Genomic DNA, 18,667 nt, shown 5'->3' on the forward strand with positions numbered 1-18,667 from the left:
GACAATTTCTTCTCACAATAATAATACAATATCAAGTAGACAAGTGATGAGAATATAGAAAAATATCAGTGAGGGAATTATAAGTTGATCCAACACCAAATTCTTCAAACTAACATCACAAGAACTGTATGGGAGAAATAAAAGCGAATTACTTATGAGATCTTGGAAGTTAAAGGGTTAAAATTATACAATGTAGAGTTGTGCAGACAAACCAGAGTGGAATAAACTGCAAACATCTATACCGTGTTTTAAATACTGGGGATAACATACTGAATTCCATACATCACATACGAGTTAACCCTTTAAACCTGAAGGGTGATTAGCATCTAATTTCTCCCTACAGTATCAAACCTGAATCACACATTAAAGTCATGAGAGTAGAGGAAATGATCACCGACGAAAGAAGCTTTCAATTGGTAAACAAATTCTCCTTGTCAGCACCTAACAAAATGTATAAGAACAGTATGGAGAATATGCATACTGATGTTGGAGTGTAAAGGGTTAATATCAGTAAAAGGGTAAGGGCTAAAAATTACAGGAAGGTTCGAGGTGCTTTTGAAATGAACAAACTGAAATTTTACATCTTATTTTTTATCAGTTTAGAGTTTCAGCTGAAGTTTTTATGAATAATTTTGGTTACTCTTTTAGTGAGGCATATTTCAGTCCAAAAAATAAAGAGACAACTTTTGAATTGTATGATTATCTGTAACGTATTCAGTTAAACGTAGCCTGACATATGAATAGCTCTAAGAACAGTTCAGCAAACAACTTTATTTCAACTACATGATCTTACAGAACATCTCCATTTAAAACAAATAATTTACAAACAACGTCAACAGGGGCAGTGCACTAAGTTTTCTATGAGAAAGTTCATGTTTGATGACATGATGTGAGCTTCTACAAGCTCCACTTGTAGATGTTTTATGGCAACTTGATCAATATGGTCTGTCTCTTCGCTCTTGCCTCATCCCTTGTCTGCAAATGGCAAAAAGACAAAACAAAAAAGCCCAATTAATGTAATTTCCACAGAAAACGTGTTTGTGTATCTGTAGTTTTTATCTCTTAAATCAGACATGAAGTATATGAGGAACTGAAAACATCTCCAAATCACACTTCAACCAAAAAACATTCCTTGATTTTCCATTAGTAATTCCTATGTGAGGAAAAAATGGGCCCCCACTTTTGCATTTCACAACACAGCCTACTGGTAGCTGCCAAGCAATTTCTTATTTTTAATTCGCTCCTAACCTATCAAAAACAAGCTGTTGTTATCATAATAAAACTCTTTGATAAAGTTTATGGTTATCTTACTCTCTAAGTAAAACATCACTAAAGTACTATTCCACAAAGACTCATAAAATTTTATTTTTCAACTCGCATCCTGATTTCTTCTTACAATAGCACCCTTGAACCACACATTAAGGTCACAAGGATAAAGGAATTGAACACAATTTCTGAGGCTTTTAATTTTTTTCCTTATATCAGCAGCATGGAAAATGTTTAGTGAACAGTATGGATAATATGGGTATTAAAGGTGAAATTTGTTTTTCAAACTACACTCAGCATTTTACCTGTCATAACCACCTCTTCCACCTCCACCTCTCCTGTCACCACGCCCTCCACCTCTGCCTCCACCTCTACCTCCCCCCCAACCTCCTCTTCCACCTCCCCCACTTCTTCCACCATATCCACCACCACCTGGAGCAAAAGACAAGGAAGTTAACACCAGATAATACTGGAACTGTTACTGTGACAATTTATCATCTGTAAAAAGATAGGCAAAGGGTCCACAAAAATAGACAAACATTAAAAATAATTACCATCCCCACCACCATCGCCAGATCTTGGTGTTTGGCATCGATTGCAGGTGTCCCTCCTGGCAAAATTCATGTTTCCACACCTGTCCACAAAAAAACAAAACAAAACAAAAATATTTTAAAAAACTAAAAAAAGAAAGCCACTAAGGATCTATTAATAACCTCTTAAATAGCTTTCTAACATATAGCATTCCAAGATGAATTTACTAGTATAAAAGGTCAGATTCCATGATTGTGAATTTGTACAAGATACAAGGTTAGCCACTTATCTATTAATACACCAACCAGATGCAAGATAAAACTTAAACATATGTCTGAATTTAAATTACTAATTAGCCAGTGCCCACTGACACTTAACACCATGAACCAATGACTCTTTTTATAATATTAAGGCATGGACCACTCGTCTTGAAAATGCAATTCATGTAAAACACTCCACTTACGATGGGCAGTCCCAGTCCCCAGCACGAGCTTCCATTCCTCCGCCACCACCACCACCACCACGATGGTCATCTCGACCACCCCTTCTGTCACCACCACCCCCACGTCCACCACGAGGACCTGCATAGAGAAGGGGTCAACTTACTTAAAAAATTTTGCTTTATTATTCTAAAAGTGGCTTTGGGTCTTCAGGAACAGAAGCAATAGTAAATGTAATCTGTGCCAAGTTGACAACTAACATCTGTTTTCACTACAGCACTAACATGAGGGGGGGGTTGATTTTTTTTTCAGAAACCAAAGTTATCCCATGATCAATCAGAACAAAGAACTCAAACCATAAATAAGTCATTGCTTGAAACAGGAAAAAACTAGTTATCAGTTTGCAACTGATTGATTGGTTGGGAGAGAAGTGCAAGTTTTCTGGACCAATCAGAAAGCAAAGGTAATGAAATACAACCCAATCCAGTATCATTTACTACACACAATTGAAAACTTTTCAAATAACAACCACAGCTTGATTACAACAACCCCACACTAAATAAATGACAAAATGATAATAAAAAAGGTCACACCTCGTCCTCCACCACCTCTTCCACCAAAGCCTCCTCTGGGTACTCTCTTCTCAGCAAATTCAACCTTGATTGTCTGTCCAAAAAACTCTTTACCTGAAGAGATAATATGAACAATAAATTAATCTTAACATCTTGATTTCCACTGAAACACACTCCAGACAGCCACCTCCTTTGAATCAATTCATTGCATCACTGTATTTTCTTAAATCTTTAGAATCCCTTTTCTATGAACCAAGATTCTGTTCCACAAGATAATGTTTTTGCAAGTTTTTACAAACTAATTTTCCTTACATATTGAAAGGAAAATAACTTTAAAGAAATCACTTCACTACTGGAGGATGAATAAAAGACAGAGAAAATAAAAGCTACCGGTAACTAAAATAAGTTAACAAGATTATGCTTCATGTCACAGACAAGCTCTACACAAAAAGGAAAGCTGTCATTTATTAACGCTTAGAGTAAGCAGTAATACTGCTTAATAATTCATTAAGATCATGAGAATAAAGAAAATGATCACCACACTAAGAAGCTTTGATTGGGAAATAAATTCTCCTTGTTGGTGCCAAAGGAAATGTGAAGAGAAGAGTTTGGAGAATATGGATACTGATGTTAGAGTGTGAAAGATTAATTACAGCAAGTCAATCTTTCATGATATCATGCACAGCAAGGATGCTCATTGCATTACAATAAAATGACATCCATAATATCACAACTAGCTTTATTAGTAATTCAATTTACCATTGAACCAAGTGATAGCAGCATCAGCTGTTGGCGGATCATCATAAGTAACAGTAGCTTCCCCCTAGGGTAAACAAAAATATTTTATATTATTTTAAAACCAATAACAATCTGAACTCACTACATGCACTCTCCACAAAACAACACAAGACCACAAGTGTGATGAAGACTTAGTTTTTACCTTTGAAGTCCCGTCCGGAAGTTTGTAAATCCAGATTTTAGGGTTGCCTGTCTTTTTGTCAATCTAAGACAAACATTTTAAATGGAGGTTGTTTAAGAGCATAATGAAAACTCAACTGCAAACCTAGACAGTGTAAACTAAACTTATACAATCCTATCAGTATAAATCTACTGGCAGTCTATCACAAATGGTTCAATCTGATTGGCTATGCTACTCCCTGTCTATTTTGTGACAGACAATAGGTAGAGTAACAGTGTGCCATGGTAAACAAAATATATAAAAACACACTCAAGTCTGACTTGTTGTTTTAAGTTTCAAATGACTAGTAGATTTATACTAAAATTAGAAGGCTAATTCCTCTTAAATACTATACATGATAGAAATCTCCAGCTCATAATCTTGTTGTTAAATATATTTAAATTTTACTGATGTGACAGTTTTTCCTTTTAGGCGTTGTTATTACATGCCAATGAGTCTCCTTCACTAATCTTGTCTGTTTAATGAGGCGAAGGCTTTGTTATTCAAATAGCTAGATCAGCGTCAGTTGCACCTTTCTTTTCTTTTCTTAGCAAAGTAACATAAAGAAACTGAGTGCCTCATCCTAAACACATTACCTTTATTATACCAATTGAGCCAAAAAGATCTTTGATGTCTGCTTCTGTAACCGTAGAGGAAAGATTTGAAATGAAGACCTGATCTGTTTCATACTCTTTCCCTGCAAAATCAAAACCAAAAAAAAACTCATTTCCATTTGGGGTGATCTAAACCCAATCACTGTACAGAATGAGAACACCCAATCAATAGGTGCACAATCATCTTGGCAATCACATAGGTAAAAGGTCTCACCTGGATCTTGCTGTCCACCTCCAGAAGAGTTACCTGGATTAAAAAAAGGACAAAAAGAACCACTTAGTCATGACAAGAACACTGACAATTGAGATGCTATTTATTATAGCAAATATGATTGTGTACCATGCCCTGTTCCCTCAAAATCTGTGCCAGTGAAATTGAGGACCCAATACAATCTACCACAATAATGCAACAGCATATTAGAATAACTTCCCTCAATACCAACCAAACATTCAACAGCACAGTAGTGGCATAAGGCTGCAAAGGACAAATATCAGACAATGTCTCCATTTTGTTTGGACAAAATAGAAATGTGATCCACCATTTTATTACATTTCCCCTTTTTTCTAAATCATGTTTTTGTCACCAGAAAATACCCTATCTGTCAAACCTGTTGCCACATATCCATTTTAATCTTTGTTTGGTAAACAATTCTCCAGAAATTATATACAGCTGCAGTTCAGATTTTGTCAATCATGTGCCAATTTTAGTTAGACATTGACCCACAGTCATTTACAGCTTTATATGATTGCCACTTTTTGTGATTGATAAAAACAGAAGGACAAAGTTCCAATAACAGATCCTCAAGAAGGTTTACAACAAAGAGACCACTGGGTAACAAGTGTCATTACTGTAAACAGGGATTCAAATTTCTTTCTGATTGGAAATACTCTCTGCCCTCTGGATAACTGGATTAAGGAAATGCAATTTATGCAGTCCACAAAAAAAAACCAACAACATCAACACAACAACAGAAGCTCAGCCTTGATTTTTTAGTTTTGATCATACCAATGACATATCATGCCATTTTTTGCTGGACCTCTAAAGCACAGAACTACTTACAGTGAAAACCTTGAGAGTGCTATGAGAAGCCCTTAGATTCAGTGAATCCCAGAGAACATGTGCTCTTCCCCACCAATAAGACTTTTCATAATTTTTGACATTTAAGTACACTGGATGGATCAAAATCCACCACTGGAGGAAGGAAGAGAAGTCAAACTTCCTTATGACTCACTTGACAGACTTTTTGATTCTCAAAACATTATCTCAAAAATGTTGTTCAACATTTCAAAAATATTCAACAATACCTGGTACATGACAAAAACTGTTGAAAAGTCTTAAAGGTGGCAATTCTCATATGTTTCTTTATGTGGGACAAAAAAAAATCCCACATAAAATCCCCTTGAGCAATGTTCAACAACAGTTGCATAAATCCCTAATTACTACATCCTATAAGAGTTTTACATGTAAGGCAAACTAAAAATACTATGATCAGACACTTCTCAGAAGTAAACAACAAAAATAAATTGTCAAGACTTGTTACAATCCTTGACAACAGTTTTGAAATACAGTGCAATACAACCAAGCAAATGTTTACTACCACACACAAAGTACACAAGAACTCCGGAGCTCAGTGATCAAGACACAAGCTAATATCAGAGGTCATTTTAGAAACCCATAATTTTGACCAATGGCCCTAGAAGAACTTTTTGTAAGCTTATAATTTGAATATACCTGAATGACATAAATTTTAAGATCATACCAAAACCATTATGTTCCGATTCAAAATTGGAATATTACCCAATAGCTTACACAGTAAACGATGCCCACATGGATGAAATTCAGACATGAGCAATAACCAAGCAAGTTGAGGAATGTTTAACACTTTCTTATACCAAACAAGATTAAACTCAGTCTTTTGACCAATGATAACACCAGCTTTGTTAGCCGACCGGCTGGCGGAGTGATTGAATTACACCACAGACAGCATGTTATAAAACTGCAGGACAGAGCCTGTCTGCATCATGTGACTTACCATAACCCATATTACTATTGTATCCACCCGGTCGGCTACCTCCTCTGCCACCGCTGTGTATAGTACCAGTAAATGAATTCAATGATCAAGAGTGGGAGGACACTGCCTTGTACCACAGTACCTCAATCAACCAGTTTAGTAGCAAACACCAATGCTTATTATTAATTTAACCCTTTGACTCCCATGAGTGACCCAAACAGAAATTCTCCTTACAGTTTCAATACAATATCAACCAGACAAGTGATGAGAGGAAAGAAAAATGTCCATTAGGGGATTATTAGTTGATTCAATACCAAATTATCCAAACTAACATCATGAGAATTGTATAGCAGACAGTAAGGAGAATTACTAATTAGATCTTGAGAGTAGAAGGGATAGGTTTTAAACACATTTTAAACTTAGTCAAGAATAACAGTAGCAGGTTGCAAGTTTTGAAGTTTACCGCAATTCTTGCATTGTTACAGGAGGGGTGCATTCCAGGAACCATGTAATTTTCTATCTCTATGTCATTGAAAAAGTATATATAGTAAAATTCCCCTATAACTGTTCAGTTTGGAATTTCAAAGAGTAACTTTACCATTCTAAAATTCTCTTCAAATGTGTTAAAAAAATTTTTGAAAATAACTTGGTAATCTTGCCACATATGCAAAGCCAAATTACCCAGTACATCAACAGCTGCTTCTCTGATTGCGATAAAAAATCTATATTTGAGTTAAGAGTGCCCTTTTCAGCAGCTCTAACCTTTCGAATAGATTGCCAAGATATGGAAAATGAAGATTACGACTTTGTTATGAAACAGGTAAGCAACCTGGTTGATAAGCACGATTCAACATGGCTGCATGCAGAGTAGAAATTTTAACACATTTGAAGACAATTTTCCATCATTCAGGGTTACTGTTTGAAATCTCCTAACTCAGTCAGAATCATTATTTCATATGATATACTTTTCCAAGGTAAAGAGAAATTTTACATCGTCCCCCTAGCATATTTCACTGGTAGGCTTTAAAAGTACTCCTTAACCTTTCCCCTAAATAGGATTTTATTCCATCCCCCAATTTGACTCCAAGTATTCTTACAAGCTGTGCTTAAACTTTACTGCCACCCACTGAAGGCAAAGCTATACTAGCCACTTTTCCCTCATAAATTTTCTCCTGATCAACTATCCTAAGCACTTTAGATGGAATATACAGGGCGTGTGGAGTCTGTTCCTTATATGAATGTTAAATAAATTAATGACCGATTTCTTTTAATAATCTTTTACTTAGATCAAGCCAAGTCTTTTCCCAAGACCCCTCATCCAAAATTTATCTGTAACTTTTACTTCAAGATTCATCTCTTAATCAAGGACACCACTGCCCAACGTAGGACTTTGACTAAACCATAAGGGAACTTGTGATGTACATGTAACCCCGAACAAAGCTGTTCATGCACTCAAAACATTTTGAGAGCCCTGGTCACTTTTGAAATTGTCTTTCCAGCTGGAAGTTCCTTTGTTTATGTGGAACAAATATCTGAGATACCAAGACACTAGAAATATCTTGTGTACCACTTTTTTTGGCATACCCCTCATTGTTTTATTTTTATTTTTTTCAAAGGCCTATCTTTACCAGTACATTAAAGATAGAGTTAAATCCCTACAGTATTTATAAAATATTACCCTGACAACAAATCCTCTCATTAAATCTTTCAAACTTGACATTTTTTGTCATCAGCACTAGGAACAATTGCTACCCTGGTGGGAAAATCCAAGCTCAACCCACTCTTTTCTGAACCCTGCTGTGGTTTTGGGTGTGGACAACAATTCTATAATGCCTGAACGATCTGTAATTTCATATACCCAGAATAGTTCCATTAGGATGAGCCATGGACATACCAGTGCTTAAAACCCTCCACAATGAGGTAAAACATTCATCACCCCATTGTGTGAAATCTTTTACAAGGTGCACGCTAAGTATGACCACTGTTCACCAGCACAGGAATAGTTCCCTAAAACCCAAGTTTAATAAAAAGTGCAACAAGGAAATAGCACATCAGCTCTAACTTAGCAATGATTTTAACATTCCACACAAGACAGGATACAAGACAGGATAAACCAATTTGCACAATAGAGGAAAATCATCAAATTTCTGGAAAGATTGACAAAAAAATATGAACTACATTGACCCAAATTGATGTTCCAATTTTTTACAGGTTTTGGAGAATAATTTTTATTTCACTCTTGAAAATACATTTTGTAAAAATCAGTAACTGTGAAGTGATATGCAAAATTTCACTGTGCATTAAAAGGTACCCTGTTTTAAGGCATGTTGAAATCAACTCCAAGTCTTTCCCATAAGATTGTATCAGAAAGCAAAATAGTGAACATGGCCACACACAAAATAAGTTTGCTTTATCAACTGAGTTGATCATGTAAATTTACCACCATAAAGCCTTAGCCCTTCACCCCTTGCCCATTTGCTCTAACAAATGGATAAACCTTTAAACATCAGCTTTAGAAACTCTTGATGGTGGCCAAACTAGTTAATGAACTTAGTTGATAAAGCAAAATTTATCTTGAACAACCCCCAAGGACGCAGCACCACAGCTGTTTTAGAAACTCTCCCCTACAACCCACACACAGCTTACAAGTGTACAATACACACACAGCTCAGATACTAGAAAGATAATCCTATCACTAGCAACAAATACATGTCTAGGGGTAAAATGTTACAGTTTGCTACAAAACATTTTGCTCCAAAGAGCAGAGGCACCTGTGATTGTAATCATCACAATTGAAAGTCAGTAACCAGTTACATGATGTAAATGTATTCAACACCCAAATCCAATTCTTTACCTTCCCTAATGGTTAAACTATACATTGAGAGGGAATTGTTCTTGTTCAAAAACCTGAACCACCTGGTTGAATTATTGAGACTACTAAACATGGGTACAAATTCAACAACAAATTTGAAGTAACAGAAGTTATTGAAATTTAACATTTATCCATATCCCATATCGCGGAGAAAATGCTCTGATTAATTTTTAATTGCTATAACAAATTCCTGAGAAAGTTTTGAGCCAGAACAACAATTAAAAGAATGCACACCAGTCTCCCCCCAACCTTTAACATGCACAGTTCTAAGGAAAAGGTACAATCTTTTTAAATCTAACCCAAAAATCAAGAGGACACATCTCCATAGTCATCGGTAAAGTTTAGGTGATAGAATGAAAATCAGAACCTACCCTCTTCCTCCTCCATAGCCACCTCCTCTTCCTCCTCCTCCTTGTCCATAGGAAGAGCCCTGCTGTCCATATCCACCACTACTGCGTCCACCATCACCTTGATACCCACCACCTTGGTATCCACCTCCACTGCTCTGGCTGCTGCCATAACCACCTTGACCACCAGATTGATACCCTCCAGTCTGCTGGTATCCCTGTGGTTGCTGGTAGCTTGATCCTCCACTCGCTTGTGAGTAGCCACCACTCTGAGGTTGCTGTTCGTACCCCTGGTACTGTGTTGAAGATGCTTGCTGGTAGCCACCTGAGCTGCTGTCTGTCTGGTAGCCTGTGTAACCTGTTGAGGCACTCTGGTATCCAGTTGCTGCACTATATGCTGGAGCTCCTCCTTGAGCTGGGGCCTGGTAACCAGTTGACTGGTAAGAGCTGGTAGGAGCTTGGTAACCAGAAGATTGGTAACTTTGAGCTCCACCATAACTAAGACAAAAATGTTAAAGACAAATTACAACAGGTACTACTATAGTTATCATAGCACTGAATGAGGGGTAGGACTTCAAAGAAGAATTGATATCTATTCCTCTTAGTTCTTGTCCTCCTCTAAAAGTTTCTCTTGATCAAGGTTTCTATCTATAAAGAGATGTGACTCAAACATGGAGAATTTAGACCATAGACCTTTTAATTTTAGAGCAAGATGAAATATTTGACCCTGCATCTCCTAATATCTGTGTGCATATTCTCTGTCCAGTTCTTTACATGTTTCCTATGGTACTAACAAGGATAATTTGTGAAAAGTCCAGAACCTCTTAAGTTGGCAATCAATTCCCTTATTCTTATAACCATTATGTTTGACTTAGGGGTGAAAAGGTGAGGAGAAATTAACTGCTGGTCACTCTCAAGAGTTAAATGTTTAAAATAGCTGCAGAAGGCTTGCCAGCAAGCTGGGTTTTAATGAGAACTGGTCATCTCTCAAACACAACATAAGAGGAATCATTCCTTTTAACTGCCTCACCTAGCACCTCCTGTTCCACCATACATTGCTGCCCCACCACTCTGACCATATCCACCCCCATCTGAGGGAAAAAAATCATCAATATATTATTATAATAGACGTGAGTGAAAGAACAAACATTGGGAAGGGGGGTTGAAACCAACAGTAACCTAGTAGTCAGTGACAAGTAAACAATGGATAAAAGTCTGTTGATTTGTTAATCTGGAGCCAAGCAAAAAGTTCTCATTCATGTTTCAGTCACCTCCAAATTGAAAGAATGAATCCTACTTTTATCTCATATTTTACCGTGGAATTGCTGAAATATCACAGAAGGAAATTTTTGTCAGCCGACGCTTTATTCGGTAACCCTGATCAACTTCTCCGTGCTTTTGACCAGACACTCTTTTGGGATACTCGTGTGCAACCACTTCCTCAGTAAATGATGGCTACAAAGCCGCTGCCTCCACAATATTTTTAAGCAGCAAGCTTCGAGACGTTTGACAAATATTGTGTTGTATACCCTACACAAAATGACCACCTTGTCATTATAAGTGTGAGCTTCTGGCTTTAGATGTCGATCAAAAGTACTACAAACTAAATACCTCCCTCAAGAAGTAGTTTACACGTTTCTCTTACATGATATAGGCTTTGGATCGTTTGAATCGGTACTTTTAGAACACTGTTTAAGCAATTCGCGAGCGTGACAATGGAAAGCTTCAGTGATTTCAGTTGACATGTGAACTTGTGAAATAGGTAATCTCGCCAATATTCGATGGAGATTTAGAAATCAAGTAGACTAAAAAGCATCAAAAGCTACTTACATCCTTGGTCCGCCATTGTAAATTCCTAACAAGGTAAAATTCTTCGATTTAATGACAGAGAGAAAGCGTGTGAAACCGAAAGCAAGAACCCAAGACACGCCACGCTTCTTGGTCATATCCTGCCTCGTTTTCAAATCATACGTCATAACACTTTCCTCGTCTTAGTTCCTCAGCACGTTCTTTGGGTTTCCTTCTACACACTGTTGAGTTTTCGATTTAAGGAATTTACAGTTTCATTTTTGAACCGAAATACTAGTCTTTCCACCTACTTTGTTGCCTGTTATGGGCGCTGGTGGTATTAATGGAGAGCTAAGAGATCACTCAGAACACGTTGATGCTATATTTCGCTCGCATTTTAATGTAATTAACGGCAGACCATCAACATCTGCATCGTCTCCCTCTTCCCGTCCGACTCGAGGAACTGCATCCTCAGGTAGTAGCAGTTCGAATATTTCTCTGAACGGTTTCGAAGAAATGGCCTGTTTTAGCTGCAGCTCCAATTTTACCTTGTTCAAGCGGAAGGTAATAGCCTAGGTTAAGCGAATTGGTAGTTTTTTTAGGATTAATTCAGCATCTGGTTTGTTTATAGTAAGGGTACTTTTATGCACTGTCTGTCTCGGCTTTTATGAAAGATTTGAATGCTTCACCTTCAGGTAATGTTTCACTTTCCGTTTTAGCGCAAACGTAAAGGATTTCAATCTATTAAGCGTTGGTAATTTTGATCGATTCCAGACTAGTGGCCATAAATAGCATTTTGTTCCCTATTAAATTCATGTGGTAATTCTAATTTTTTAAAATTAAATGATATAGTTAACATGATGTGCCATTACCAAGAGAACACCTGATCGAAGAGAAACGAATGTTCAAATTATGTTCTGTACTGTGCAGTTTCGATATTTTTAATGTGAGTTGCCGTAATCATCGTTCAGACTGTTTACTTTAATTTGTCGTTTTCGAGTCCAAATTATGTAATTGCTTAGATTTTCACGGGAAGGAATTTCAAAATATCAGACATAAACAAGGGACTACATTCTACAGCCAAAGCTTTATTTATCCACAAACAGCTATTTTCCGGTCATCATTATTTAACAGTGCCCTTTAGATATTGATCGGTTCTCATTCCAAGTAAATATTTGAACATGTTTCTTTCAATGTTGTGGCAACATAGAGGTTATTTACATTAACAATTTGAGGGTTGATACCGACAAGAATTTCTTTTGACCAAGTCTAATTCGGGTATGATCCCTTAAATATTTCCCATTTTCTGCTGTTTTTGCTGATGTACTTAGTGTGAATAGTATTTGTTTTGTCTAAGTTTAAAATGTGTAATTATTTAAACCTTTTCTTGTTAATATAGTTTCACCTTTAAAGTAGAAACATATGTAATGTGAAGATGCTGTGGTCTTCTAGAAAAAAATTAATCAGATTAGCTCCTGCCTTGATATTTTGATGAAAGCTTCATTTCTTAAAGTTATTGTAAAGAAAGTTAAAGATTTACATCTTCATAAATATTTAGAAAATATTAAATAGCTGAGGCAATTTTCAAACAAAATTATTCCCATCAGTTCAACTCTTTGAAATTACTAGACTTGATCTGTCTGTACTCTCAATAACTAGGATTAATCTAAATTTTTTATACCTTAAGAAATTAAGCTATTCCCTACTATATAACTTATCTTGGTTTTGAAGTTTTGAAAGCCATCTTAATGGTAATCAAGTTGGAAAGAAAAGCAGACAAATGATTGAATAAACTCAATATAGCCATGAAAGGATTCTGTTTATTAAATTTTTAAGGTCCTCTGCACTATAGTTTGCATTGTGAAAATTTTTATAAATTATCCTGTACACTTTTTGGTGTATTTTTTTCCAATAGATTTCATGTCTTTCATTAAGTCTAAGCAGAAAATATAAAAAATAATACCACTTGCCCAATTCTAATATAGGTAGAATTCTTGAGAGTTTTCAACATGAATCCTTTCAATAAAAGGTAAAATTGCCATTTTAATTCAGTGTTTCAACTTTCAAGTTTTTACCATAGTATTGGATAAATGATGAAAACTGGGGTAAAAAAAACAACTATGGTAAGGTCTATTGCTTGTCCAATAATATTCTAGCCTTGGTTGACTTACATTTCTTAAAGCACTTATTATCAGTCATAGAAGTGGTAGGAAATCAAGCTAAAAAATGTACCCATTGCATTTGATCGTAATAAAAATTAAGCCATGCTGATACCTGAACTACCCCAAACTGCTTGTCACAAAATTTTCCCTGCCACTCCCTTTTATTGGAATTTTGTCCCCAACTTGTTACCATTGTTAGATGATAAGTAAACCACTCAGAATATGTCTTTTGGACCTTAACTTTGATGACTGCAGAGGGTAACAGTAAGATGTTACAAAGCATCACCAATGTGATTGCCAATCTTAGCTGACATTGTTCTTTTTCTTTCTAAGGATTTGTAGTTTATTTCTGGCTGACACCATTGTGATATGTCCTTTAACAAGCATGGAAAGACTTGATTCATCTCTTATTTCATACTGTTCATCATTTTATTTCAGAATCTATGTCGAAACTGTAAAAGACACTACTGCAATGACTGCATTTCAAGAGAACTTAAATTTATTCCAGGAGAGAATAGCAGACACTGCCTCACCTGTAGAGCCCTTCAATCCCCAATTGCATACAGAGATCACCTGATAAGGTTGAAAGTCAAAGACCTCCAAGAATATTTAAGGTCTAAACAAATCTCCATGAATCATTGTAGAGAGAAGCGTGACCTTGTAGAATTAATATTACGGCATGTAGAGGGAGGAACAAATACAGCTCCCTCATCTACTGCGGCTCAGCCTCAACAAGGAAGGCAACCATCACAGACAAATCCTTCACATCCTCATGCACCAGATGCCATTTACACACGGCTAGGTCAGCCAAGGAGTTCGCATTCTCAACCAACTCAAAGAACTCGGCCTGTTCAGGTCTGTATCATCATTTATAGCCAGGATATTACTAATAATTTAAAGTGACATGGCACAAAGTGTTGTTTTTTTCCTTTTTTTATTCAAAGTAATTTACTGGCTTGATGCAGTGTTCTCTGGCAGGGAGTTTTAATAGGCCAGCCATAAATAAAGAAAAACTCTTGAAGATAGGAGTAGCCAGTGACATTACTGGACACCATTGCTTCAGGAGAACACTGAGGATGTCTTCTCCAATTTTGTCTTTGATAGCCTTCTTTAACCCATCAACCCCTAAAGATGATTAGCATCTGGTTTGCAATATCACCCCTGGGAGAAACATTAAGGTCACAAATAAGCCCTTAATTGTTTAACAAATTCTCCTTGTCAGTACCAAAAGAAATGTATAGACGAGAGTGTGGAGAATTTGGATACTGATCAACGTTAGGGTGTAAAGGGTTAAATGTTCATCAAGCAAGATGATTATGAGGAGCCCTTAATTTACTGTGCTTCTTTATTGTCAAGGTTCCCCCCTCTGCACCACCTGCCTCTCTGAATAAGAGTCTGAGTGAAATCAAGAATGTAGATGAAGTGCAAGAGCTTTCTGTGAAAGAACTCAAGTGTATTCTTAGGGCAAATTTTGTGGACTTCACGGGCTGCTGTGAAAAGGAAGAGCTCTTGGAGCGAGTTAGAACCCTCTGGAATTCTAAACAAGAATATATCAAAAAGAAAAGTAAGTACCAAGATCATGTACATTTCTCTGAAAGGATTTTTTTTGGGCAACATTTCTTGTTTGTTTTTGTGGAAAGAGGGTTTGCAAGTAATCATGTTTCAAAAGAATGAAGAGAAAACTTGATAAGTATAGAAACAGCAGGTACAGCTACATCTTCATCACTCTTAAAAACATCTTGTGATTACTTTTTGAAGGTGTTGATATGGATAAACAAACAGTACAAGACTCATTAATTGCACTGTCTTATTTCAGAATTGTTTAATTAAAACATGAAAGTTGCTAAAATTAAAGTGCCTTATAAATGACAGCCAAAAACGTTCCCTTACCATAAACAAAGTTTGCCAGTCGTCAGTTCTTATTTGCAATTACAATTGTTCCAAAGTCTGCCATGTCAGCTGTCAGGATAAACATAAGTTATTCCTATGCACAAGCCAGGAGATCTTTATTGGGAAAAACTGCACCAGATGTCTTGCAGAGCACAGATAGGCTCAGTTTTTCCCAATACCAACCAACCCTGGCTGGTGAATAGCTTTGTCATTTTGTTCTAAGACCTAAAAAAATGCTTGCAAAAGAAATGTAAATAATTTAGAGGTGCAAATACTGTACAGTGGTTCCAAAGTCAAATATAAATAAAACTCTTTGACATTCTCACTTTAGAAGACTCTTTTTTTTAACACTAAACAAATCATTCAAAAGGTCAAGCTTCAATGAACTTTTCAAACTAATTTTAGCAAGTTTTTTTAAGGGGCCAAAATGTTATACCCTAAATGTCAGTCCATGGGTTATTTTGTAGTTCTAGTCCCTATATTGAGGATATTGCAAATTGATTTCTTCTGTTACAGTAAATTTGTCCTATCAACAATATTATTAAATTATAAGTAATTTATGAACGCTCATGGAATAGTTTTACTTCTAACTTACGACCCAGCTAGAACAGCACTCAAACCAACTGTGGTCCCATGAAAACTTTTAAATATAATTCCAAGTTATAAAATGTATGTAATAACTACACATGTATGTAAATTCAAGTATGTCAACTTCAGAATGTATTTTCCTAACTGCTTTGTTTCCTTCTTTTTTTTTTTTTTCAGGTACAATGGCACCTGATGATGATGATAGTGAGGATCAGTGTAAGATTTGTATGGATAATGGAATAGATTGTGTTCTACTCGAGTGTGGTCACATGGTCACTTGTACAAACTGCGGCAAGCAGATCTCAGACTGTCCAATTTGTCGACAACATATTTCCAGGATTGTGCATGTGTTTAAAGCTTAACCTTTGTATCTTTAGATAGAATATCACTGAATGTAGCTGTGCTGTAATTTCATTGGAATCTTGATTGATGAACATAGTCATTCATCTGTCCATGGGCTTTGGTAGGCAAGCAACATCCCCCGCTGTGCTGTAGGCTACAGAATAGTGCATGTGAGAGGTTCTTGTAGGAAAAAGAAAGAGGCATGATTGTAAGGAGGTTCAGTTTAATCTTTGGTTTATTCTTCCTTCATTACAAATGCACATATTCACTGATACCAGAGAAAAACTTGAAAAGATGAGGAGCAGTTTCCAGTTTTCACATCGTATAGTGACAAGGAAAATTATTACTTCCCCTGGATGGGTTTTATGGTTACCACAGGTTAACCACCCCCCTATGCATTTTAACACGGTTCCCATTATATTTTTTTATACCTATTCATTATCATTATGGATGAAGTATCTTCCCCAAGAATAAGGGAATGTGGCTTTGGTGGAAAAATGAATCCATACTTTTGATCTGGAGTTCAGCAAGGCAACCATTAGGTTATTGTGTCCTAGAGATAAAATTGAACCACAATGGTTACAGATAGGGCATGTGGGGTGCTTTGACAGATGCATACAGTGATTTTATCCTTATTCCCTGTTGTGTTGTACTTGTTAGTTACCCACTCACAGCCAAGTGGGTCAATGGTCGATTCATTTTGTGAGCTGCCATTTTAGGTTGCATAAAACAGGTTCTCTTGTTTTCTTTCTTGTGCTGTGTTCAGCTGTAAGAAAAAATAGGCAAGAATTGTTTTCAGTTTTAAGAATAGTAATATTTTTTAAATTTGTTTAATTATATCCAATTTTCTTAGTTTTGGGTTTGATATTTTTTTTGTGGTGGTATTGTGTCAACAAGAATGGAGTCTGTTTTGCCTCTAGTAGCTTGATCATAAAAAGGGATTTAGACATTGGTTGCAAGTACTTTGAGTTATATAATCTGTTGTTTGTGAACTGTCATGGTAATTTGGTGAAGTTCTTTTTATAATGTTGCTTTAACTTGCTTTGAGAAGAAAGCTTTTTTCGATGGTAGAGAGCATCGTGCTTTCAATATTTGTTTTGATGTTTTCATTAGGAAAAGTAAAATTTATTGTTATTTGAGAATTTTTACACTGCTGGTAAGCACCATTTAAAGACAGTGGCCAGAAAATAAGTTGTTAAATTGCCCAGAAGACATTTTCCAAAAGAAATGATTTTTTCATCAATCAAGAGTTCCTTTTATCAGTCAAGAGTTCCTTTTACAGAATATAGTTGACATGTTATTAAAAAAGTATTTACTTGTTGCATGATTAAAAACTTTTTTACCAAGTACTTGCATTTTAAAAAGTAGGGCTTTTTGGTGCAGGAATTATTATTTATTATTTACTTCACCCAAGGTGATATCATATATGAGATGTCAGCACCATCAAGGAATCCAGTTCATCCACTTGTTCTGCAGTGGCAAGATTTATTATATGGCAAGGTAGTCCAGAGGTTAATTCTGATTGGTTCTTAGTAGGTCAGTATTTTTACTATAGGGACTGTTTCCATGGAAATTGTCATTAGCGATGTATTTTTGGTTACAAAAGATGGCAAATCAAAGGGCTAATGCTTGCAACATCAGCTTTTTTACTCTTTATGGTGGCCAATTTAAGTTTTCAACTCAACTGCTAACACTAAATTACCAAAAAAAAACAAGTTTGGTTTGATTGCCATGTAATAAACTACCCACTAACCTCACTTCCTTAAGCTGTACTGGGGAATATTAGATCTCAGTATTTTTTTGTACTGACATTGCTGTGTTTGGTCTGTACTGCCATGACCTCGCGCCAATATTTCCCAGTACCACTCCATGGTCAATGAGCAAGAAGTTACAGTTCTTGATTTTTCAATTATTTCTTTGTTGCTGTTTCTTTTCTTTTTTCTTTTTTTTTTTTGTTGTTGTTACTGTCACTGTTTTATTTTTGATCTTCCAATTTACTTGATAGTACATGTTAGGTATGTCCTATTCTTTACTGTTCTTTGATATGACTGGAAAAAAACTTATTTTCAATTTTTCTATTAAACATTGTTGTAAATGCTGGTGTGAGCTATATGTGGTTTGTTCATTTATCTGCTGGTGAAGCAGCATGCTGTAAGCTAAAAGCTGTTGTTTACCTACTTTAATTTATACAAAAATTCAACTTAAACTCCCATGCACTGGGAGAGCTTGCAAAGTAATAAACAATTTTTTTTAAAGTGGTTCATGAAGTTTGGATGCCTCGTAAG

The 18,667-nt window shown here is 36.0% G+C and overlaps 2 protein-coding genes across 3 annotated transcripts; one reads left to right on the forward strand and one right to left on the reverse strand.

Annotated features, from left to right (window-relative positions):
• Nucleotides 1-751: 751 nt before the first annotated feature.
• Nucleotides 752-11,702, reverse strand: LOC131780956 (RNA-binding protein FUS). 2 transcript variants are annotated; one of them, XM_059097586.2, is made up of 13 exons: nucleotides 11,443-11,700; nucleotides 10,643-10,703; nucleotides 9,637-10,110; nucleotides 6,415-6,467; nucleotides 4,596-4,628; nucleotides 4,364-4,464; nucleotides 3,750-3,812; nucleotides 3,569-3,632; nucleotides 2,831-2,923; nucleotides 2,261-2,378; nucleotides 1,821-1,900; nucleotides 1,572-1,698; nucleotides 752-975 (listed from the first exon to the last, which is right to left on the reverse strand). In XM_059097586.2, exons 1-13 carry the CDS (start codon nucleotides 11,456-11,458, stop codon nucleotides 936-938), a joined length of 1,323 nt encoding a protein of 440 aa, XP_058953569.2. In that variant the 5' UTR covers nucleotides 11,459-11,700; the 3' UTR covers nucleotides 752-935. The 2 variants fall into 2 exon arrangements, with proteins under 2 accessions (XP_058953569.2, XP_058953570.2); XM_059097587.2 differs by lacking the exon at nucleotides 6,415-6,467 and having other exon boundaries at nucleotides 11,443-11,702.
• Nucleotides 11,600-18,634, forward strand: LOC131780957 (E3 ubiquitin-protein ligase RNF34). The gene is made up of 4 exons (XM_059097588.2): nucleotides 11,600-11,964; nucleotides 14,001-14,417; nucleotides 14,919-15,126; nucleotides 16,218-18,634. Exons 1-4 carry the CDS (start codon nucleotides 11,725-11,727, stop codon nucleotides 16,400-16,402), a joined length of 1,050 nt encoding a protein of 349 aa, XP_058953571.1. The 5' UTR covers nucleotides 11,600-11,724; the 3' UTR covers nucleotides 16,403-18,634.
• The last annotated feature ends 33 nt before the right edge of the window (nucleotides 18,635-18,667 follow it).

Source organism: Pocillopora verrucosa, chromosome 2, assembly GCF_036669915.1.
Source record: "Pocillopora verrucosa isolate sample1 chromosome 2, ASM3666991v2, whole genome shotgun sequence".
In the NCBI taxonomy this organism is placed as follows: Eukaryota; Metazoa; Cnidaria; class Anthozoa; order Scleractinia; family Pocilloporidae; genus Pocillopora; species Pocillopora verrucosa.